The sequence below is a fragment of the Aythya fuligula genome, chromosome 10 (assembly GCF_009819795.1).
Source record: "Aythya fuligula isolate bAytFul2 chromosome 10, bAytFul2.pri, whole genome shotgun sequence".
Classification (NCBI taxonomy): Eukaryota; Metazoa; Chordata; class Aves; order Anseriformes; family Anatidae; genus Aythya; species Aythya fuligula.
Genome location: NC_045568.1, coordinates 8,927,396 through 8,951,818, shown reverse-complemented (window position 1 = coordinate 8,951,818; position 24,423 = coordinate 8,927,396). Strand labels below are relative to the sequence as shown.

At 36.9% G+C, this 24,423-nt stretch overlaps 1 protein-coding gene across 10 annotated transcripts in view; it reads right to left on the bottom strand.

Annotated features, from left to right (window-relative positions):
• DOCK3 (dedicator of cytokinesis 3) overlaps positions 1-24,423 on the bottom strand; it is a 211,766-nt gene that overhangs the window by 155,224 nt on the left and 32,119 nt on the right. For all 10 annotated transcript variants that reach the window (XM_032193974.1, XM_032193975.1, XM_032193976.1 and 7 more), the window contains exon 5: positions 20,798-20,894. In XM_032193974.1, the coding sequence (XP_032049865.1) occupies positions 20,798-20,894 (97 nt within the window). The remainder of the gene's footprint in view (positions 1-20,797; positions 20,895-24,423) is intronic.

Below are 24,423 nucleotides of genomic sequence, written 5' to 3'. Positions count from 1 at the left end.
TTCCTTCCCAAGAGGAAGAACCAAAGTGATGCTTTTGACAATTACTGAAGGTTGAAACCTTCCCATCCCCAACTAGCCCTTCCTTGCCTGTTAGTATGAGGCCCCTGCAATGAAGGACACCTCATACTTACATTGAGAACTGGTATCAAGTGTTCCCTGTTCACATCATCACCTTCCATTTTCTGTGTAGGCTTGAAGATTTGTGTCCACTGTTCACACAAAAAATCAGAGTCATAATGGTATTTTATACCATAAAATACATAATCAAAACATAATTGCTGAATAATGTGGTTTTCCACAGGGAGGACTGATTATTCTGATCCACAGCAAGTGCATTTTCCTCCCGTCCTCTACTGACCAGGAAGTTCTGCACAGCAGAGCTTGGAGCATTGGCATATCTGGCTGAAAAAGGACAGCCTGCTGCTGCTGCCATCTCTGTTACAGTCAATCAAAATGCCTCCTGCTGGAACTACTGTCTTTCACTGCCAAAAGAAGCCATTTATCCTCTGATATATTAGAAACTGGAAAGCTGTATGACCTCCATTTGAAAAATATTTAAATCTGAAGGATTTGAGGGAGGCCCTGCACTCAGTGCTAGCAGGTAGTATTTACCTGCCAGAGAAGTAGTAAGTGAAAACATTTTACTCTTAAAGAAGCTAAACCATATTGAATAGATGTGGAAGCCTCTGCATTTTGTATTTTACATAGGCTTTTTACTCTCTCTCTATATATATTTTTAATAAAGAATAGGCAATTTAAAGAAGAAATTGTGCCAAATGCTTTGCACAAGTCCAGGTAGGTGATGTCAGTTGCTCTTCTCCTATCCACCAGTGCTGTAACCCCATCGTAGAAGGCCACCAGATTTGTCAGGCATGATCTGCAATTAGTGAAGCCATGTTAGCTGTCACCAGTCACCTCCTTATTTCCAATGGGTCTTAGCAGAGTTTCTAGGAGGATCTGCTCCATGGTCTTGCCAGGCACACAGGTGAGACTGGCTGGCCTGTAGTTCCCCAGGTCTTCCTTTTTTCCCTTTTTAAAACAGGGATTATGTTTCCCCTCTTCCAGTCACAGGGAACTTCACCAGACTGCCACAGCTTCTTAAATGTGATGAAGACAGGCTTAGCAACTACATCTGCCGGCTCCCTCAGGACTTGCAGATATATCTCATCAGGTCTCATAGACTTGTGCACCTTCAGGTTCCTTAGCCAGTTGATTATTAACAAATAATTAACACATTCACACTAATCAACAACAGCCATATTGTCTAAGTTACAACTTATATGATAAATAACTATCAAGAAATCCAAATCAGTTACCTTATATAACAAATGCTGTCAGATAAATATTTTCCACTTAACAGTACTTTACACTGGTGTGCCAAATTCCAAAGTTGAAAAATCCCCAAAACACTTCTATTGCATTTAACTTAAGCATCTGCTCTTTCAACGCTATTTACGTATTTAAGAGGAAACTTCACATCCAGTGGTGTTCAAGCATATAAGCTGACACATTAATACTTTTTCCAGCTTCCCTCACACAGCGAGGCATAGCACCCAAAAATAATATTCTTATTCACACGTGGAGTAGTCTGGAAGCAGTACAACTACTTTGGACCTAACAAACACAGCAGTAAGAGAAAAAAATTCCAAATAAACTACTGGGCCTGTAGAACTGATGCTATATATGTAAACTGAAATGTTGCTAATGAATCTTTGTCTCTTGTTAAGGTGCTTATGCAACTCATGACATGCAAGTTCATTATGTTAGAGAAGATTGGGCCAATTATTTATTTATTTATTTATTTATTAGGTAAATACGTTTTGTTAGGGATACCTCAAATGTTAAGAAAAAACAGCAAAACACATGCTATTATTCCAATAAAATACAGAAGTATTTGCAGAACAATTTGATCAGTGGTCTTTGTAATTAATGATCCCGGGCATGATGCCACCATTTGTCCTACAACATTCCTATGAATCCCTAAAGAAAATGACTGAATGTATCCCAACAGATTTCCAACTACATACTTCTCACACAAGTTTAAAAAAAAAAAACAACTGCAGACATTTCAATATTGTTCAACTACAAAAACATTTCAGCTATGTTTTCCATAGACAGGTTCCAATTAGCTTCATTCCTCCAAAACAGACAATTTCAACTCAGAAGAGCAATCCCAGGTAAAAAAGACACATTAGTTTCTTGTGCCTTCTTCTCTCATAGCATGTCACACCTGTTTTTGATTTTAGTCACAAAAATCTGTTTCAGAGTCAGCAAACAACATGGAAATTCCCTTTTTATCGTACGTATATTTATTCTGCAATCAACTACTTAGAAATAAACTTAACATTAATTCCCATATTTCCACATAAGCATTAAGTGCAGCTACATTCACATTTCACATGTAGCACTTATTCTTGTGCAGTTAAAAGCAGTGAAGACAATACAAAGCATCTTTTATAGGCTGAATAGACTAAACCTGCCAGATTTGCCTCATAAATTAAAAAAATCAAGATGAACTAAATATTATAAAATTTACATTTCTGTCATTGTAGGACAACTGAATCAATGCTACTGATAAAATCACAACTGATGTAAAGTTGTGATTTCACAAGTACCATGTAAATTATAAACAAAACCTGTTTCCATATACCTGCTTTTACTTGTTCTTTACAATATTCAAGATTTGGGTAAATAAAAGATTAAAATAGTAAAAAGACAAGAGGCACAGAGAAAGGTGAGATAAAACAGGTAAAGTTCCCAAAGGTAAAGAATTAATTCAAACCTCTTCAATTTACACATGTTTATACCAGGTATGTGACAGTAACTTCACAAATATTTGTAATGGACTCATGGTTGGCAGCTGTTGAAACTCCAGATTTTAATACAAAGATTCTAATATTGTCAGAACAAAATCATGTTTTTTCACTTGGGAATCTCATTATTATAAAAAGCAAATACCAAAGCATTCCTGCTGGCATTGAATATTTATACTTTTTTCCACCTATTTCAAATAGGGTCACCTTCTGATGTGTTTTCACAAGTACTGAAAATGAAACAGGATACTCCATAGACCAAAAGGAGTAAGAAAGAAACGGGAAAAGGAAAGAAAAAAAATTATGTAGGTTTATGTATGTTAAAAATTTCAGTGAATAAGCAAGCATTATATCAGCATTATTTCTTGACTGAAACACAGCAAACCTGGTAAAGCAGTATCCTCAAGTATGCTACTGACCCTTGATTGCAGATTTGGTATGGACTCAGAAGTCAAAGAACTAGCTGTTGATTCACCCTCGTATCTCTGTTCACCATCCAAGTGGCTTTCTGGCAATCACCCACTCAAAGACATTCAAACTACCTGCTGTTTTCTACAGCGTTTGGAACATGAGTAAGCCAAGAAACATATTGAATGTCAGTCTTTTCCACAAGTTACATATAAATAAGCAGTCATCCTTCACGAGTAGGTAAGAGTCAAAAACTACAAAGAAGGTTTTGAAAAGCATACAAGAATAAACATGTACCACCTCTCTTCTCTTCACTAGAGAAAGACTCCTAAAAACCTACCAGACTTTTGCATACAATTCTATTGCCTAAAAAAAAAAAAAATCAAACATCAGTGCAGTATACCCACTTCTTAACATTTTTTTCATATTTTAGTAATGCTGTTTTTCAACACAGCTGGTCCTGACTAAACAGATTTAAAGATTCATCTATTTCAAGACTATAAAGGATTATTGTGATTATCTAGTCTGACTTCCTGCAGGGCACATGCCACAGAAACTCACTCACAGATTGCTGCAACATACTTCCTGTGTGATAATGCAGCTACAGATCATTTAAAATGCAATTCAGTCTTGTTTTAAAGATACCAGTAATAAAGAAGTAACTGCTTTCCATAACTAACTTAGCCTCATTGTTAATTATCCTAATTATTAAAAGGTGGCTTTTTTTCTACTCTCAATTTGCATGGCTTCAGTTTGTAAATACTGAACTTTGTGCAGTATTGAACTTTTTTTTTTTTTTGACAGAACTAACAGATTGTGGCATATATTTGACAGATTGCCTCCATTAACAATGATCTGGGTCATTGATCACTTATCAAAGGGAAGTGGTTGAGTCACCATCCCTGGAGGTCTTTAAAAGACATTTAGATGTAGAGCTTAGTGATATGGTTTAGTTGAGGACTGGTTAGTGTTAGATCAGAAGCTGGACTAGGGGATCTTGGAGGTTTCTTCCAACCTAGATGATTCTGTGATCTACCTGAAACTCTTCTTCCACATACCTATTTGTAAGTCATAAATAAGCTAACTCCTCACTGAACTTCTGCAGTTCGAGGAAATAAATGTAGAAAGTAATTTCTTCACACTACTTGATATAGGTCAGGCTTCCGCTGGAATATTATTCTCAGCTCTATTTTCTCCCCCACTCCATCCCTTCTCTCTTTCTCTCTTAAACACTGAAAAAGTGTGGATAAATCGGTGATTCTTTAAAGCAATGAGAACATCCAGAATATAGTAGATACACTGGGTTTGATGTTTGGCTGCCTAGTCTAGAAAAGACAAGAGTTAGGAAAACAATTTAAATCAAAAACTTGAATGGAATAGGAATGGAATTATTTCTTCTTGTCCAAAACACACAGAGCGAGAAATAACAAGCATCACGTCAGGAAAACTAAGGACAAGCTTCTGAATAAGTCTTTAACAGTATGGACCAAAAGATACTGGGCTTTGAGAGGCTGCACAATATCCTTTAAACACAAAAAAAACAAACAAACAAAAAACCAAACAGGCAAGACAAGCAGATGTTGAAAAAGCCACAGTTAGAAATTAAAATCACAAAGGGGTTAGATGGATCAGGCAACCTTAAGGCCCTCTCTATGTACCCTCCCTCTATTTTTGAGGCTCCCCTTCCTGTCAGCTCTCTCCTTGCAGCAAGTAATGCATCTGTTCTGAAAAGGACAAAGCAGAACGAGTGGCTGTTACTCAATCACGTCATTTATTTCATACAAAGAGATTTTCAATTATTCTCCTCTTTTGCCCCCCAAGATGGCTCCCTGCCTATAAGGGCAAGACTTATTACCCTCTTAGCTATCAAAATCAAGAAAGAGGCTGATGCTCAATGGGTTAGTCATAATAACGTTTCATCATTTTAAGTGTCATCGCACCTCAGGACACAAACACCATCTGTAGGTTCTTTCTATATTTGGATGCATTAGAATAAATGCTGTTTAAATGAGCCAAGTATCTGACAGAAGCTATACAATTTCTGAACTAATCATTATTTAAATTTCCACTTTTGCATCATCAGCAAATATATGAAACTGCACCTTTTTTTCCTGATTTCTATTATGAGCCTATTGAATAACACTGACACAAGAACTGCAAGTCCTATTACAAGCAGCACCTCTGAATAACCCTATTTTCATCTACTTTGTTATCAAATCAACCATTTAAAAACCATTTAGTAAGTGCTATATTTAATTCCGTACTGTTAATTTCTTTAATCGTAGTGCCAAGGGAGGATTAGCTAATGTGTGCAGAAGCCTACATTTATTGTTAACTCTGTCAGTGCAACCTGTAATCGCACTTAAGGATGTGCATGGTTTAGAGTTCTGATAAATGAGTGACAATTTCTGAAGAGAAGGCCAACACTGGAACACAGGGAACCTTGGCTATAACATTTTAAGATTTGCAGTCAAGGAAAGATAATTGTCCTGGGACAGCCAGGACATATCTGGAGAACAGCTGCTATAAAGGATGGTGGTGAGATACGGACTGAACAAATGGACTGTAAGTGGGATGTTGACTGGACTGCCAGGCTCAAAGGGTGAATGGACATCAGCAGCACATCAGCCAACTTGTGACTGGTTCCTAACAGCATTCCTTGGTGTATTAACATCTTTATTAATGATCTGCATATTGGAATAGAGCACACCCTCAGTCACTTCGCAGATGACACTACACTCAGGGGCAGAGGGATGACAGGACTGCTATTCAGAGGAGCGTCCTGGCCAGGCTTCCTTGCCAGGCTGGAAAAACAGAACAGCAAAGAACCTCACAGAGTTCTCCCAAGGCAAATGCAAAGTTCTCATCATCTGGATGCAACAAGGACAGGGAACAACTGTGCAGAAGACAACCTGTTGATCCTGGTGAAGAAGCTGAACAGAAGCCAGTAGTGCTTTCCTTGCTGCAAAGACCAACCACATTATTATACATACTGGGCTGTATTAGCAAGAGGGTAACTAGCAGGTCGGGGGAGGCAATTTTTCCCAATTATTCAGCATTTGAGACACTTGGAGTACTTATTGGTAACTGCCTAATTGGAAGATTGAGGAAAAAAGGGAACCAAATTCTTCTCAGAGATGCACAACAATAGGAATAAAGGCATCACACACTGGAACTTCCAACTAGATAAAAGGAAAACATTTTAACTTGTAGGTGTGATTCATGGAAGAACTCTACAACTCAAAGCAAATTAGTTATGAAGTAGGTATGTGGTTTATTTCAGCGCACCAGGTGCACACAGGATAGCTCCCAAAGGCATGTACACCCAACATATTCATAACCTATCCCTGACTTGTATTAAAATTAGCTCCAAGCCATTTCCATAAACTCCTCCCATCTGAGCTTGCGCAGTGCCTTCTGGTGGCGGTCATCGGGGAGTCACGGGGATGAAGGCCGATAACTCCTCTTCATCACCACTAGTTGACCATGTGCCTTCGTACAGACTCAGCTGCTCCTTGGCTCTTGTCCCAACAACAGGGTCGGTCTCAGCAGGTTTTTGAGACAGGTTCCCCATTTTTGTCAGGAAACGCCTTCTGTGAGGGGTCCCAAGACTCCTTGTTCCAGTTGATTTGCACATTAGTAAGCAAAGATGCTCAGCAACATCTATTTTAATGCGATTAAACACGCCCCCATTCTTTCATTCCTGGTTTTAATAATTATGATTGTTTTATTTGTTTTAAAGAAATCATTAATACGATTAAGCAAACCCCATTCTTCTATCCCTGGCTTCAAGTGGTCAACATGTAGAACAGGCTGCTGTCCAGAGAGGTTGAGGCATCTCCACAAACACTCAGAAGTCCAAGGGATAAGTCCCTCAGCAGCCTGCTCCAATAGGACCTGCTTTGAGGAGGAGGTTGTAATTGTAATCCCCAGAAGCTTCCTCCAATCTGCATGATTCTGTGCTTGTACAGTTTAAGAAACACAGGAGTAAAACTATGAGCCATGAGGCAATCCTTTGCCTCATTCTGTCCAATTTTACAGGCCAAACTATCACACGTAATAACCAACACAGCACAACAATAACCAAGTTCCACAACAGAAGCAATAACCTATAACATCTCTTATTGGACTGCTACCAATACTGTAAAAACTCCTTTTACTAGTAACCACTGCTCTGTTACACTGAAGCGTACCATTGAGTACGTCCAGCTTAATCCATCAGAAGCACATGTTGCTAAGAAAATCAAGTAGTCTCAACTGACAGTAGACCTGATTGCCTGATCCTGTTGTCTTCTTTCCATGCACTGTGACTGGCGCTTGTACAGCCATGCAGGCAGCCACATCAAGAATCTAATCTGCCAGAAAAACGGCAACAGGATTCAAGATGGTCAGCAGTCAGCCAGATAATTCCCCAATTCCCACTGCACAGCCACACAGACACTAGTGCGTGCACAAGGACAATAAGCACAGTACATTACGAAGCCTGGTTTCTCATAGTTTACTTGTCTCAATCACCTTCTGCTTCACAATATGGCTGAAATAACACTGCAGTCCCCCCTATGTCCTGCATTTCTTCCCTGTACACAGCCACTCCTTTTCAAGGAAATAATATTTCTGTTCGACTGAGTTAAAACTGGTAAAGAAATTCAACATACTGGGGCAAAGAGGTAGTAGAAAGATGGCAAATGGACTGCGGAGCATCCAAAGGGCCAGGCACACCCATCAGAAGGCCCTGGCCAGCCCAGCTCAGGGACCTCTAAAGGAAGATGACTCATAAGTACAGCTTTCTCTTTTCCTCTAATAAAATGGGAGAACTGTCAGAAATAGTTCTTCAACGCACAATCACGCTCTCAAAGGAAAAAAGCAACAGTGTATTCTTACAAGATGATGCTATGTTTGATACTGAGATAGTACCATAAATTTCATCAAAAAGTCCCACACAGTATGTGTTTCAGTTTGTATGTACAACAGTTCTAGGTTGTGTTGTCATTGCATGTGCGTGCATGCCTGTGCAATGCTTGTGAGCTACCCCGTTATGAATTTTCCAGGTCCACCTTATACAGAACCTGGAGAATAGAGCAGCAGCAAAGAACCAAGGTATTAAAAATTATACCTTAAAGAGGGTATAGCTTTTCTAGAATAAATAAAGCCAAAAATTAGAAAATACTCAATTTAGATTGCTTCATGCAGAAGATTTTAATTTCTGAAGAAAATGTGCCCCACTTCTGTCCTTCCTCTTTCTGAAACCATTTTAATACTAGCATTCTGTACTTTAACACTGCAATGTTATTGGTTTCAACAGAAATATCAAATCACAATTATGTTATTTCTAGACTACTGTGTTGGTAATAGAATAACTTTTAAATGCTGTCGAGAATACTTGCATTTCTAACACTTCTTCTAACGTAGATCTATGTGATGACAGCCAACAGTACTGCAGTGAGAGCTGACATGCCTGCAATTATTGTCAGATCTGAGACAGCAAACTCATTGCAGCTACTTCAGAGTATGACACCAGAATTCAACAAAAAGCCTAACTGGTTTATTAAAATCTTCCTTCTGATTCCAAACTTGTCAGCAACGCTGCTAGCTCCCCTAAAACAAACTGCCATTCTGTTTATATTCTGTAATACTAGCTCAGACTGAAGTTGACAGAAAACCTCTCTGGCTTGTATCTTAGCACTGGATTGGTTGCAATGTTCTCTTTTGAGAGGCAAAGCAATATTCCCATTTCACTATCTTTAAGGTCCCCTTAAAGTAATAAAAATAATAAATACTAAAATGCTCTGTATGTCACTTTCTGCCAGATAAATGAATCTTCCCAAGATTTTCTTGTTTAATTGCAAGAAAAATGAATTTATTCTGTTTGTTATTCAACTTGTTCCCTTCTGTAACAGCTAGACATAGAATGAAAACAAAAGTAGTTAGGAAAGTAAAAAGTACACCAGAAAATCAGATGATAGGAGAAAACATATTACAGTTTCATCAAAATAAAGACTAGTAAATGCATTAGTGAAACTGGCTGGGAAAGTAATTGATAGAGAACCAGGGAAAGGGAGATAAAGAGTTCATGAGAAGCTCAGATGGAGAGTCTGAGAAAGAATGTGGCAAATGACAAATGATGGAAGAAACGGGGTTGCTTAGCTCCCTGTATGTAAGTTCAAATAAAAGTTTCCCAATGCTCAGTGATTTCTTAGAGATTTTATTATTACTATCTGAAATCAATTCAATGTTTATCATGAGTTCTGAGGGTTGGTATTCAGAGTCCACTGCTGTGCCAATTCAGAACTGATCTGCCACATAGTACAAGTCTTTTTGAGCAGGGTGGAGTTTCATGTCTTCAAAAGTATTGTATGCCTAAGTAATAAATACCTCCCTAATTAGAAGGTTAGTCTTTTTTAATATTTCCGAAGTATGTGGAAGAAGGATATCCTATGACTACATAAGATCCAGTACACAGACCAACAAAGTCCAAGATCAAAAGTTTGTCATCACCTACATATAAACAAAAACAAAAGATACTAATATTTATACAGAATACCTTGACAGTTATTTGTGGTTAGAAAAATCCAGGAGTTAAGATTTTTCTTCCCTCATCCATTCTTTCCACACATACTTGTTTTTATTCCCAGTAAATTTAATAACTCCATTAACTCTACCAACACGTTCACAAAAAAAGCTGTCAATACACTTGTTTTTTTTTCCAGCTTCCTTTTCCTTACTAAATACACAAAACCAACAGTATTAAAAAGAAACCTCTGCTAGTGTTATTTCCTAGTTTCCCAGAAAATAAATTAACTTTCGTTTAGTATATGAGCAAGTACTATACCACATTTTAGAAATTCATTAAGCCATGTTTAAGTAGAAGGTTTTTAAGCACATCCTCCTAATAAGAAATCCACAAGTCCATTTGACAGTATTAGTAAAACTGCTTAAAATCACTACATACTCACTAGGCAGCATTTTCATCTGCAGAGAAGCTGCAGAGTTTATCTCACTGTGGAAGTTAACTAGCCCCATGCACTTCAAATTCAACTAGAGCTATTCAGGTCAAGGCAAAAATTCTGAGAAGTGTTACTACTTTATTCCTTAAAAATGATAACTCAGTATTTCTTCAGTATGCACTCTGGCTAAGATTGCAAGGTCATATATAAAACAGAAAGACATTATTAAGTATTATCCCAAGTTCTGATGATATATTATGAAAAATGAAGGAGCAGAAACAAATGGATTTCTAAAATAAAGTCATGGCCTTCGACTCATTACTGGCCTACCTTCACTCAAAAGCAAATATCAAATGCTAACAGTAAGAGACGGTGTGTAATAAGGAAGGAAAGTAATAGCACAAGGAGCACTACTAGGATTTTATTTGTTCAGTTAGAAAACAGACGCAATATGTGCACCTGCATACAATAAACTGAGCTTAAGCTATCCCATAGAAGAAACCTGTAAGCATTACTCTTAAATCAAAGACTTGCAGTAATATAGTAATTATAAACCTGTATCTCCGATTACCAAAAATGTAGCCATTCTACTAAAAGGTATTAACTATCAGATTAAATGAAAAAGAAGCTTGAACTCCCCCTTATCATTGCCAACTGCAGTGCTGGACAGCACAGTGAGGGAGCAGGTGACTGGGGACCTGCCTGCTTCAGCAGCGATGCCAGCTCACATCGGCTTGAAAAGTCTAAGAAGATATTAAAAAGCAGTCCCCACTTCCTCCTGAAAGGACGCAGTCTCAGCTTTGTTTCTGAATGTTTGCTCTTGCACAAACTACAGAGCAAACATTCACAAATTCCCTCTCCCCTCTAAGGACTTACCTAAAGAATAACCCTGTGAACTGAAATCTGCCTCATCAACTGTGATTTAATCTAGATTAAACATCTGTGGAATATAAGAGACACCATTACCTCCCCAGCTACCTAAATGTCTTTGAATTCAGACCATCTGAAGTTTTTTCAGTAAAATGACAGTAACGAACTTGGGACTCAGCACCTCCACAACATATGAAGTGCTTCCAGCTCAGGGACACTGCAGAATTCACACATAGCTCAGCAAAGCAGAGCAGAGAGAATTAATATAGTTATATTAAGCCTAGAAAACCTCATGGGAAGTCACGCATGCATGCAGTTTTCAATGCTGAGGGTAGGACTTGGTGCAAAAGACTGGACTTCAGATACTACTTTGGAAAAAATAGATTTCTTTGGAGCCAGAGCTATTACCTCTCCCTCCCTCCCAGAACAGGAGTCCCTAAATTTACCGTGTCACTGCACTCCTTGCACTACAGCACAGAAGCCGCCCTCAGCCGCTCGGGTGCTGGAGGCAGCGCTTGGCCAAGCCTCTCAGTGCTTGCTGTGCCCTTCAGACCTGTCAGCAGCAGCAACACACGTTGGTGAAGGAAGACTTGAGACCACATCGACTGGAAGCCACTGATAGAAAGAGGCACGCTTATATCACTGGGTATTATAAGAAAATTATATAATCCTACACTTGATTTATGTTTCTATTATTTCAGCAACAGTTTTCTTGATTTATGTTTTTATTGTTTTAGCAATAGTTTTTCTGTAGCATGTATTGTATCTCATCTAAACACATTGGCCCTGAAGGTATTAGTAATAGTGAATAATGACACTAAAAAGAAATGGATATTTGTTTCCTAAATTATAGAGGTGTCCTAAATTCATTTTTAGAATTAACTTCTCGTATCATCTGATGGGTTTTTGTTCCAGGGGTAAATGTACAGTCAAAGAATCTTTGCTCTCACTGTAAAGAATAGTGATAGCAACTAAAAACTGAAATCAAACTTGGCAGTGTTTTCCTAATATTTAATTAATAATTATGACAAAAATCAAAGCTGTTATCTATAACCAAATTAGCTAGGGCAAGGCTCTCCTCCTAAATTCAAAAAGAAAAAAAATGTATATGAAGATAAACACCAAAAATTTGAGAAGTTATGTTACAGTTCGCATATAAACCTCTCCTAGTTTCTTTACATCCTTTTTATTTAAGCAACCTTTGTGTGTAAAACCTATTATCATAATGTCTATTAAACAATGAAACTTGAGGAAAGAGGCAGAAGAGTTTCTGAAAGAACTAATTTCTCCAATGGCCATGAATCACTGTTAGCTCAAAACAAAGATATAACCAATTTAAAGAAGCATGTAAGCGTAAATTTGGTTTCTGAAGGTAAAATTTGTATTTCTTCCATTTTTTTCCATTCCATCATTCACAGGAACAGATGTTATGAGAAAATCACTCAGGAGAAAATCAAGCACTTACGAATATGAAGAGAAACATTAACTGAAATTAGTCCACACTCCTGCACATATGCTTTATAACATTTTTTTTTAATTGCATGACCACATGCAGAACCCCTCTTTATTTTCACCAATTAAAGATCGGCCATTCGGATTTTCTTTATCCCCTGTGACTCAGTGTATGGTTCCTAGTGTTTAGCTTACTACAAACTATTCAAACCTTACCATAAAGGCAGACATTCCCCATTCTGAAGGGTTCTACATAACATTCAGCGTCCAAGGGCTTCAAACCTACAACAGTTTTGTCAAAATACACGTGAGACTGGAGATATCATCTTGGTTTTGCAGAGAGATTTCAGTACAAAAATTATCCACTAATTTTGTGTGACTAGCTTGGGATATCCTCTATAACATCTTAATGAAAGAAAGGAGGGAGCACTGCATTTTCATTATTTTAAGAGCATCGCTCCTCCTTTCTGGAAGTCTTTGTCACACTCCTGATTCACTGGAGAACAGCTGGAACAAACGAGGGAAGAAGAGGGGTTGCAGCCTCGTTACCACACACCATATGGCAACTGACCACAAAGCTAAAGGTCTCACCATACACCTTAAAGAAAAAACACATTAAACTGAGAACCATGGCATTCTCCCAGTTCTTGAATGCTTGCCTTTGAAAGCCTACTTACACTTTGAAAACAGTTTTTTTCCCCAGTTATCTCTACAGCATATCCACAATCATGTGGCTAGAAGTTAAAGGGAGAAGGAATACATCTTTAATAATTATATTAAATATTTTAATGTCACCATAATACCTTACATAAAAACTAGCATCTAGCCATTTGGCAAGCTTTCCATGGAGTTTTTAAATAAAGATGCCTTTTTCCCCTTTTGTTTAGGAGGACACAATAATCAGCAATCACTTCTTTCCCAGCCAAATGCAACAGGGCAGAGAGTAATCAAACCTGGCAAGCCAAGCACTAGCTGTTCACTGCCATGGCGACACTGTTCTGTCTGCAGCCACAAGGCTTTCAGTATGGCTGCACATGTACTAATTCTCATAATCCTGGTTTAATGGGTGGAAGGTGTGGAAAACTTTGTTACCCACTTGCCTTAGAAAACATATCTTTATTATAAAAATATGAAAATAACTTATTAATTACAGCTATTACATATTAGTTATCTTCTCCTAAATCTTAAGGATAGAAACAACAAAAATTAACAAATCAGGCTCAGAGTGAAATATGCTTCTTGATACCACATGGACAGTGCCATACAGGCTGCCAAATGGACAGATGTTCTTTGCTTTTCTATTAAAAAATATCTGTCTTCTGTAAGATGAAATCCAACAAACTGTCTTTTTAGTTCCAATAAATACCCACTAGGGATGATCAGTCTTTTTTCCTTATAAGCTGTAGGCACAGGCAAGCTCGCTCACTCAAAATAGCCAGATTGCTAGTTTCCCCTACCCATGTTTCCCCCCCTTCTCTCATTTTCCATGCTTTAAAAAGAAAACAAAAACAAAACTGCCACAATTCTTCAAAACATGTCTTTGGAAGCCCCACTGTTTCAAATGCACTTTGTCATAACATCATATCAGGAACAGTCCAAATGAGCCTCTCCACTTGCTGATGAGGAAACCCTCAAATTCCTGTTTGGAATTTTGGACTGAATACTTCTTTCCCTGGTCTTAGCAAAATCAAGCATTCAATTTGATTCCTGTACCAAAGAAATGGCTTGAAAGCATCTGCCAGTCAGCCACTGATTTCCCATCAGTAATTTTTCTTCTGTTCAGAGCTGATGTTAAACCAGCATTCAATAAACTCAAAGTCCCTCTTTTAGTATGTCCATTGCACGTTATGTGGATACTGTAACACTGCTTGCAGCATGTGGCAGACTAGATATTGTTCTAAAAGGAAAGGCTCTTAACTACAAGCTAACTAGTATTTCAAAAATTGAAAATGAATCTCAAAGTAAACTTGCTGTAAACTTCAGTATTAGGAAGGTATCTATTTATTCTCTTGTATTTACCAAGATAAAAGAGCAAATTACAATCTCCCATATCAATGACCAAATAAGATTTCCTTTACAAAGCAAGAGATTTTAACACCCTGCATACAGTGTGTCAAAGTAAGACCTGTGAAGGACACCAGAAGGTGACTTACATTTGTCTTTATTTTTAAAATCTGTTAAAATCTATTTGTCTCCATGATAATTCAAAGCATGTATTTCTCCCATACAGAACATACTAAGTATTCATCTGACTGTAAAATAGTCAACTTTTTGTCATTATCATCACTTTAAGTAATTTAATAATTAATTTAATTCAAATAATTTAAATACATAAGAACTGGCTTGTTGATCCCCATCACCTTACATGATATCACGAATCTCTATGTGGAAGAACAAGAAAGGTGACATGTACTGCATATACTGATGTTATATTGCTCTTTAAATTAAAAACTATCCATATACTCCTTGGTCTTCAATGACAAATCACTTTCAATCCAATTATTGTATTTCTTCAAATTTTTATGATGTAAGACTTGCTTACAAACTCATTTTATTCTCCTCAAAACTTATGCCTGCTTTAATTCCCCAGAGCTCCTAGACTTCCACACATCACTACAAAGGGCTGACTGCACTAAATTTCTTAAAAATATGGAATCCAAAGAGAGCAATTATGGGAATCCTTTAGAATCTTAAAATATAAAGCCCTTAAATTGAACTTCAAGTTCATGCTAAAAAGGGGAGATGTACTGAAGCTCACTGCATTTTATGGCAGTGACCTAATAAATATCAAGTGTAGATTCCTCATGAGGACTGTTCTACTGAAGAAGTGTAGAATTCATGACATTCACTGAAGACCTCCAAAAACCCACGCATAATACATGTAAGTAAATGCAGTTGTCAATTGAACAATACACGAGAAGGACTTCACCCAACTTTCCAAAGACAGCATATCTAAGCTGCATAACAGCCTATGGTTCAGGGTACAAAAACTTCTAACTGCTTAATATAGTGAGTAGAAACAGTGACAGAAAACACACTGACACTTCTTTATCTCTGGCTTCCACTTCCATGACCAAACATAACAAATGATAAAAATATCCACCTTACATATACAGCACTGAAGTGTTCATCATGCTCCAAATCATTCTGCGCATACCCTTCACAATCCAATCAAGAGAAATGTTCAAGTATTTTCCAGTAATCAAATGACAAATCAGCTAAAAGCCTTTGATTAGGTTGCTAAGCAATCAGATGTTTTCTCAGTGCACTGTTCCCTTTGAGAAATTGAAGAAGTAGCTGCTACCAAAAGTGAAAATAATTATTCTTTGTTTCCTTTGTGTTTGGTGCAGCACTAAAGACTATCAGCTGTGACTGACTCAAACTCATATCTGAGATCCTGGCCACTCCATAAAGACCCACCCTTCATTCACTTTAACCAGGGTTAAAAAAAAAAAAAAAAAAAAAAAACTTCAAAAAATACTGCTGAATATCAGAACCTAGGACTAGGGATAAGGAAGAGATGACTGAGTCTATTAGCATCAACTGCGCCAGGCAAGCTCTTAAGACTTTCTAGATGTCTCTTTCACAGTGCTTGAACAGTCACACTACAGGATTTTCATATCTGCAGGTAACCTTGAAAATGACACAAAAAGAAAAGGCAACCACATACATACGTGCAAGACTGTCTCTGCACATACATCTCAAAGTACAAATACTTGACCTTTCCTAGAGTTTGCTTGCACAGAACTACATGTAGGAAATACACTTAACATTATCTTTTCATCCTAGACATTCAGAGGAGACCTCCTAAAGTAGAATTCAGACACCATGCGTCTCTTTTAGATAATACCATGGATTTTTTGGTCTACAATGTTTAGGAAATGGCATCAGCAGTGATTTATCAGTTTATGATTTTATCAGTTTTGAAGTAAAAGCCACATCACTATGTGAAAATGCGTAACAAAACACAAACATCCCTCTATTCCCAAGAGCAGTACATCTTATTCCTAAAACTAAACCAGAAGTCATTTCACACTCTTCCCCCTGCTCCTCTTCTGCTTAAAAGTAGGGAATTACATTTATTGATCCAACCAAATTCTAAATTGGGCGGTTACATTTGGTCTCTCTACAGTCATCTGCAATTTCAACAGAAATAGTTCCCAAATCACATCTTAAACTCCAAGGATTTTTTTTTTTTTTTACTGTTAAAATAGCTACTATGCTCCACCTGTGAGTTTCAGTGATCTCTTTAGCTGACTTAACAACTCACAGGAGTCTTGTTTGACCTAATTAACTAAAGCTGACAGAGAACTTGCAGATCCTTTATTTAGAAGTGGTACAAAAATAACAAATCTTATCAACACCTACAGGAAAAGAGAAAGTTATTCACCTTACTGCTGTTATTCTTCTGTCTCTATGGAAGTCATACACCAAGCTAGGCAATGACACAACAGCTACACACACGCATTTCACCATAACAAATGCAATTTTGCATTTTTATACACCTCTGTGCTTGCAGAAGTCTCTCCTGAAGGTTAGCTCTTGCTTTTCTGCCCTGTGTTTCTTGACTCTTTGGAGTAGCCACAAGAACAAGCTCATCTGCCCATAGCGGTACCAACAATAATTATATTTTCTTTCCTCTCCCACCCCATATTAAGTGCGCTATCAGGGAAGGGAATCCCTGGCATCTTTTCTTTGTAAGCCTTTGTAATACTAAGAAAGGACAAGCAGAACCTTCTTTTAAATTTCTTAGGCTTCCCACAAAATGAAATAGGTAACTTGTCCAAATTAATTTTAAGGAACACTTGAATGTTCATTTGAATGCCAGGTAAAAGAATAACACAAGATAAAAATACAAGATCATACACTTAGTGACAACACACACGTACACACAGGCACATGCTCACATGTATGTACACACCTCATCAGCTATGGCTATCAGAAACTCTACCCATATTGTGAGCAATTTAGTATACAGTGCTTACAAAGTACAAGTTTTAAACCTCGGTTCCTGTGAACTACCTCCCCAAAAAAAAATATCACACAACGGCAGTAAAAGTAGGAAAATTCAAAGTAAGTAGGTTAAATAGTATAGCGACCTTTTTGACAGAAAGTAGCTACTAAAGCTGTTTGTGCTCATTGTAGAAGCCTGCACACAGGCAGATCAGAACAAAGAGAATTGCTTTACTTTGCCATACCATGACACTATATTTATCTGCACACAGACTACATATTCAAACAAAAAAGAAGTACTTTTTTTTTTATCCCCAAAATATAAAAGTCTTTACTCCTTTAGAAATATTAAGTGTTCAAGATTTTTTCGATGGGTACACAATTTTTAACTAGGTTATCATTACTGCTACAAAAACTCAATATAAGTAACAACAACCTTGAATAAATTTTCATGTTTTTCATACCAGGATTGTTTGTATCCCTATCCATTTCCAATTTGAGAAAAACCTATGTTTTCAGAAATCCTTATTGCTTTCTTAGTATTTGAAGCAGTATGCTCTGAGTAGCTGGATGCTGATACTATAACAGGACATACAATAAAGCAGAGAACATCATGTAACATCTTATTTCAAATTAATTTTAAGCACAGCCTTTCCTTTTAGAACTCATTGCCCATAAGTGTCTTTTTCTCCACAGTCGCAGCTTCTAGTTCTACTATTACTTTACTTTCATGATGATTGAAAAAACTGTAAGAATCTCACAACACTGCGAAGTACAGTAAACTTAGGCTCATCTTCCCAGTATATAGATGTATAAACTAAAAATACTGCATGGCTCTCATAAAGCTATTCAAGCTTCCCCACTCAGTTTCTTCATGGTGATAGCATGAACTTTGGTCACAGAGAGCTGAGGGAGACTTCCAACACTTTATGTAACCCGATTTTCTACAACAGCGTCTCAAACCTGAGTCTGCTTTGTCCTTGCATTCCCTAGTATTCTCCTCCTCTCTCCCATTTCTTCCAGTTGAGTTATTTTGTCTTGAAACAACACAGCACTTCTGTTCAGGAAGTATTTTAATTGCTACAGGCTTCCTAGATAGCACATTCTAGTGCCCACTGTTTAATTGAGAGGCACATATAAACCTTACGATGCATCCCAACTATATCACTAAAAGCAGATTCTTGGAATTTTTAATTGAAACAAACTTGGTCTTTGAAACCAAAATCCAGGGAAGAAGTTAATCAAAAAGCATGAGATGAACACGTCAGTCTATTCAGAGATATTAAGAGATGCTGTACGTTTTGTTTGGCAGTTGTCTATTACGTATTGCACTGTAAAAGTGCCTACTGTTACCATTTATAAGCACTGACCTCCTGAAAGTATCTGCAGTAACAACTAACATTAACTATAGTATGGGACTTTTCTACAAAGCTGACTAGGCTCAGTAGCATGATGAATAACTTTAATTACATTTCTTAGATGATTCATTTTACAGATTGGGATTAATAAAATTTCTGCTGGTGCTGACCCAACAGCAAGCATTTCTGTTTAGTCTCTTAACACATTTTAAGATGTGACCTTCCAGCATAGCTTCTAGCCTGAAGACCAGTTATGAAATCCTGATCCCAGCTCTGCCACATCCATTTGTGCACCCATCTACGCTTCCCCCATCTGAAGACTGATGGCTTGTGACTGGGACTAACTTCTGTTACCCACCTAACAATAGCATAGATTGTTCTTTTATGTCAAAATAGCTATAGTTCCGCATCAGCGGTGTTGAATGTAAGAAATTATTCTTTCAACTGTGAAGGTGGTCAAACACTGACAGCATTGCCCAGAGAAGTTGTCAAGTCTCCGTTCCGGGTGCCCAAAATATGACTAGACCCAATCCTGAGCAACTGGCTCTACCTGACTCTACTTCAACAGTAATTTGGGACTGGATGATCTCAAGATGCCTTCCAACCTAAATGATTCTGTAATTGTATTAGAATCAACTGTAACTGTATTAGAATTTTATATTTATTTTTGTATGATTTCAGAAAAAAAAAAGCTTTTTTCCACTCTGAAGCTTTGCCAATTGGTTTTTAAACAGATGCCTAGTTCCAAAGTCACACAAAACCAGTAAATTCTTTCCCGTTTTTTAACAATACAATAATGTGGTGTGCAATGTTGTAAGTACAATGAGCTAGAATAGAACGCAGTCTCAGAAATAAAATCATTAACTGAAAGTTTATAGCTAGAGCCTTCTTTCTCCCTCCCCTCAAAGAATTAGTTTTAACAATCAAAAATAAATAGATTAGTAGAAAGGAAGTTCAACCCATTTGTAAGTAAAACAATTCCCTTTTCTCAAATTCAATACTACTGTCAGTATACTACTGTTGCCTTCTTCATAAGACATTAGGGAAAGAAAATAATCTATCTTACACAAAGCAAACAGAAAAGATCACTTTATTCACATACACCAGAGGTAACTGTTTGGAATGGAAAAAACTAGTAGTACTAGGTTAAGAGAAGTATTAAAAGATTGTATATACCATGTGCCATCATAGAAGAGGTTAGAAGTGGGAGTAACAAAAAGCAAGCTAATTTCATAATAGACTCGATTGCTTTTTGAAGGGAGTAAGGAACATGGCTTGCCGTGTTACAGATATACTAGACTTATTTAATTGACTTTTTCTGGTTCTATTTCCTAGATAGCTAGATACTGGCATTTCAGGTTTAGATAAGGAAGCTAAACTCCACATAGAGGTATTTCTGTAAGGTAAGGGAAGAACGGAAATTCATGCAATGCATCGCCTACAGTTCTTGACCCTAATCCTATAGTTATGGCTTAAAATTACTGAGAAAAAATATAAATAAATAGAACAGGGAAAAAAAATACTTTCAAACATGCAATTTTCTCATTTGCTGTTCCATAGGACTGGGTCATAAAAAAAAAAAAAAAAAAAAAAGTATAATACTGTGGAAAGTCTTCTGTCTGACCTCTTCTTCTTTCAAACCCCAGATGCTAAAACAAATGCAGACTGCACTGAGTAATTCTTTGAAGGGACTTAAACCTTTAATTTTGTGTTACTAAACACACGTCCTATTTCTTACTTAAGAACACATTAAAACCTTTATTTTAAACTATGAAGTTTTCAGTTCTGAAGGCAAAATTTCAAAAACTGCTGATATTTCCAGCACAGCCCATTTGAAGTTCATATGATCAGTGATTCCACAATTAGGCACTCCCACCCCACTAGACAAAATGAATTTAACAATTCTTATTTTATTATTTTTTCCTATTGGACTGAAATGCATACAATGTGTCTCTTCTGCTTGAAAAAGAGTGTACAATGAGAAGGGTACTGTTCTTACCACATACAGCTGTTTCCAGAGTACGGCCCATTCCTGTAGTGTTGCTGTAACTTCAGTCACAACAGAATCTTCAAGTGGAACAACTGTTTCATATTGCCTAGACAAGAGGGAAAATATTAGTAAAGGTACTGTTATTTGCAAAACGCTAAAACTTCATCTTTTTTTGATCTCTCAACATAAAGGAAAATATTTTAAGAGTAACATTTTGTCTGCTGTAACACTGAAGCAACTCCAGTATTATATTAACTCCTCCTCAATTATATTCAACAAGAATGTCCTTATGTGAAGAATTTTCTAGTTACGTGTTCAATATTTAAATTATTCCAATTAAGGTCAATGAAAACACTTTTCATGATTACAGCGTGTTACGTAATTTTGCCTGTAAACGGGGTGCTTCAGTTTGTGTTCCCTCCATCTAAGCCAGTCCAATCCATCTTTCACCTCCAATTTATATGTTGTCCAATATAATCAATTACCCAAAAGATCTACCATCTTTGAACCCTTCCTATCCAGAAGACTTTTCAATATTGGATAGGAAACCTGAGTCGGCTACCCTCTAATCAAAAGAGCAGAAATCCTCCTTTTGTGGTCAAGGTCTTCCTTTCCAATTAAAGAAGTATAGTGTGCTGTCTTCCATCATTACACTAAGATGCAAGAACGTGATAACTAATGTATGCATTGTAACACATTATACCATCTGAATCATAAGTGCCCTGACTTGCCATTTATTTTGAATGGCATTACAGAAAAATGTCAAACACTGTAAAAATAAGGTCTATTTCAAGCTTCTGATCTTTCAGCAATTTTTAAAAGAGGGAGCATTAAAAATAAAAAACATTTCTGAAGCACATTGCATTGGAAGAATTTTCCATAGCTCCTAGCATAGTGCCAATGAAAAACACTGGCTCACAACGTGTTTTGGGACAGGTTGTGTCAAGTCAGAGTCTCTGCAGCACATCCAACAACAAGGTAAAAGACACACAGCCCTTCCTCTTTAGCAGTAAAGCCATGCACACAGCTATTTTGAAACTCGTCAGAAAGGAAGCTACAAACTCCCCACTCCATAAACAATTTAGATTATTTGTTCTATCTCCTGAGCAGAGCTAAATGAATGCTAACAAGTAAACCTGAGAACAATGAGATGTACTTAATTCTGAAAGCTTGTGGGTTGTTTGGTGTTTTCCTGTTGTTTTTTTTTTGTTTGTTTGTTTTGTTTTTGTTTTGTTCTTTTTTTTTTTTTTTTTAGAACAATTCATCATTAAAAATAGTATGATAGTATTATAGTACTTCTCTTTTGAAAGTTTTACTACCAATAATTGTGCATCATTAGCTAAGGCCAAATGCAATGTGGAAGGAGAAGGATGAAGTGGACAGCTGGATCAAGTTGCGCCTGAGGAGGTTTAGATGGATACGAGGAAGAATTTATTCACAGAGCAGGCAGTCAAGCAACGGAACAGGCTGCTTAGGGCAGTGGCAGAGTCTCCATCCCCGGAGGTATTTAAGAAATGTAGGACATGGCCTAAGGTACATAGTTTAGCAATGGGACTCAGTAGATCAGGCTGGCAGTTGGACTTAGTTGGAAAAGACCTTCAAGATCACCAAGTCAAAGTAATTTAGATTAAAGTACTCTTGGAGTAGAAAACATATCAATCAAAAGCTTCAATTTTTTGTTTCCAAGCTACCAAAAAGACAAATTCACATCAATGATAAGTAAATCTCATGTTAAGATCTAAAATATACATACATTAGAAACATCACTATCTTAAAAACCTGGCATGGCCATATTAGGTATACAATGAACTCATTAAAGCTAGGACTGGAAAGCACCAATTCATACGTACCAGGACAGTAAGACAAATCACAACTTTTTCTATTATTATGCCAATGACCTCAGCATTCCCACCGAAACACTGATAGACGCTAGGCATCTGAGATTGTGCCCTCTTATACTACTTCACTTTTTTTTCCTTCTTCAAATTTGGCCACAATGAAAGACTAGTAAATCTGAATTCATGTTTTAATACATATCCACAGAATATGCTTGTGATCTCAAGTATGATACTAAGAACACGAAGAGCTCAATACTTATTCTTTAGCTCATATTCAAAGATCATTTCAACTGTCAAACAAAGATTGTGTATTTAGTATACACCACCAAAATCTGATTGATACTAGCATTAAAAAAGATGTCACAACCACTTCTGGCTGGAAATTCAGTTCTTTTCAGATCTTTGAAAATGCTATTACAGGGAAGGGATTCAAAATAGTTCAGCATTCCTTTAGGAAACCGTAGAAAACTAAAGGATGAAAGGAATCACAATATACTTTAGCTAATACCGGAAAAATACTAAAGCCAAAGTTCTTCTAAAGATTATTTTTGCAAATGGATTTACAAACTCTCGGCATCATTGAAAAATAAACCATTCTGGAAGATTAGCCTTCAATAGTATGGCTGGATTTAAAACGAATGCCTATCAGGACTATACTTAACCGTTTAAATAAAATGCTTTGCATTCCCATAACTTTAACTTCTTCCATATTATACCTACATATTAATGACACCGTATTGTATTTTTGACCCAAATATAAGAACAGTATATACCATGCTTTATTATTTGGCAAGTGTTTATACTAGCACTTTAAATATATTCTTAAATACAGATGCAGAATTTCTTTTACCAAAACATGACAGTGACCATGAAGTCCGATTTGGAACTGTATTATGTTCTGTTGTGTCAACTGGTATACTAATCTTAGATATTTACTTAAAAAAATTTACATTAATTATCCCACTAAGCATCCAAATATCCTGAACAGGTTGCCCCTTATAAATTCTGAACTAACATTAAGTACTAATAACCACAAATTGCAGGAAAGCATTCTTCCCCATAAGGAGAGTACACGTTAGGAATAGTCATTCTACACAAAAGCTAGATTTGATTACACCCCAAAGTGAAGAAGCATCAGTACTACAGCTGCCCTTACAAACTTCACTCAGTCATTGAGATGATCGTATAATTCAAGATTATCAGAAGTCACATATTTTTCAACAGGCACTTCATTAAGTGACATTTAATGCTTTTTATATCCCACATTTCATCAGCCACGTTGGATCACTGTATGAAATACTGTATTTCTAAATCTCCCCGCAGTTGTCCTAATCTAGAAAATGCAGGTAAAAGAAGCCATAACCACTCAGGATATTGATTTGAGGAGTCCCAGTTAATCTCAGGAAACTTTGCAGGTTATAGAGCCTACATACAGTAAAGTCTGATGTTATGTTGCCATCAGCATTGCTATTAATATTAACTAAATTAAACCTATGTCTAATAAGCCTTCCTGTTACAGCAAAGGTAAAAGATTTTCAGTCATTCGTTGGGATGAGGTGTGGGGGTTAGATGCTTTTGAAGTTTCCAATTAACATCGTTACCTCGTCAGCTATATTTTGCTGAAAATCTGTTGAGAAGTGAGATCTGCTGCCTACATGCCAGTGTCTCCACAGCAAACAGAATATAGAATTCTGCCAGTGAGCAGCAGTAAGAAATAAAAAATATAAATGGAATTCTTTAAAATGTGTGCATTTCAGATGATACCTCTGAAGTCAGGATTTTATGAGCAAAAGTGAA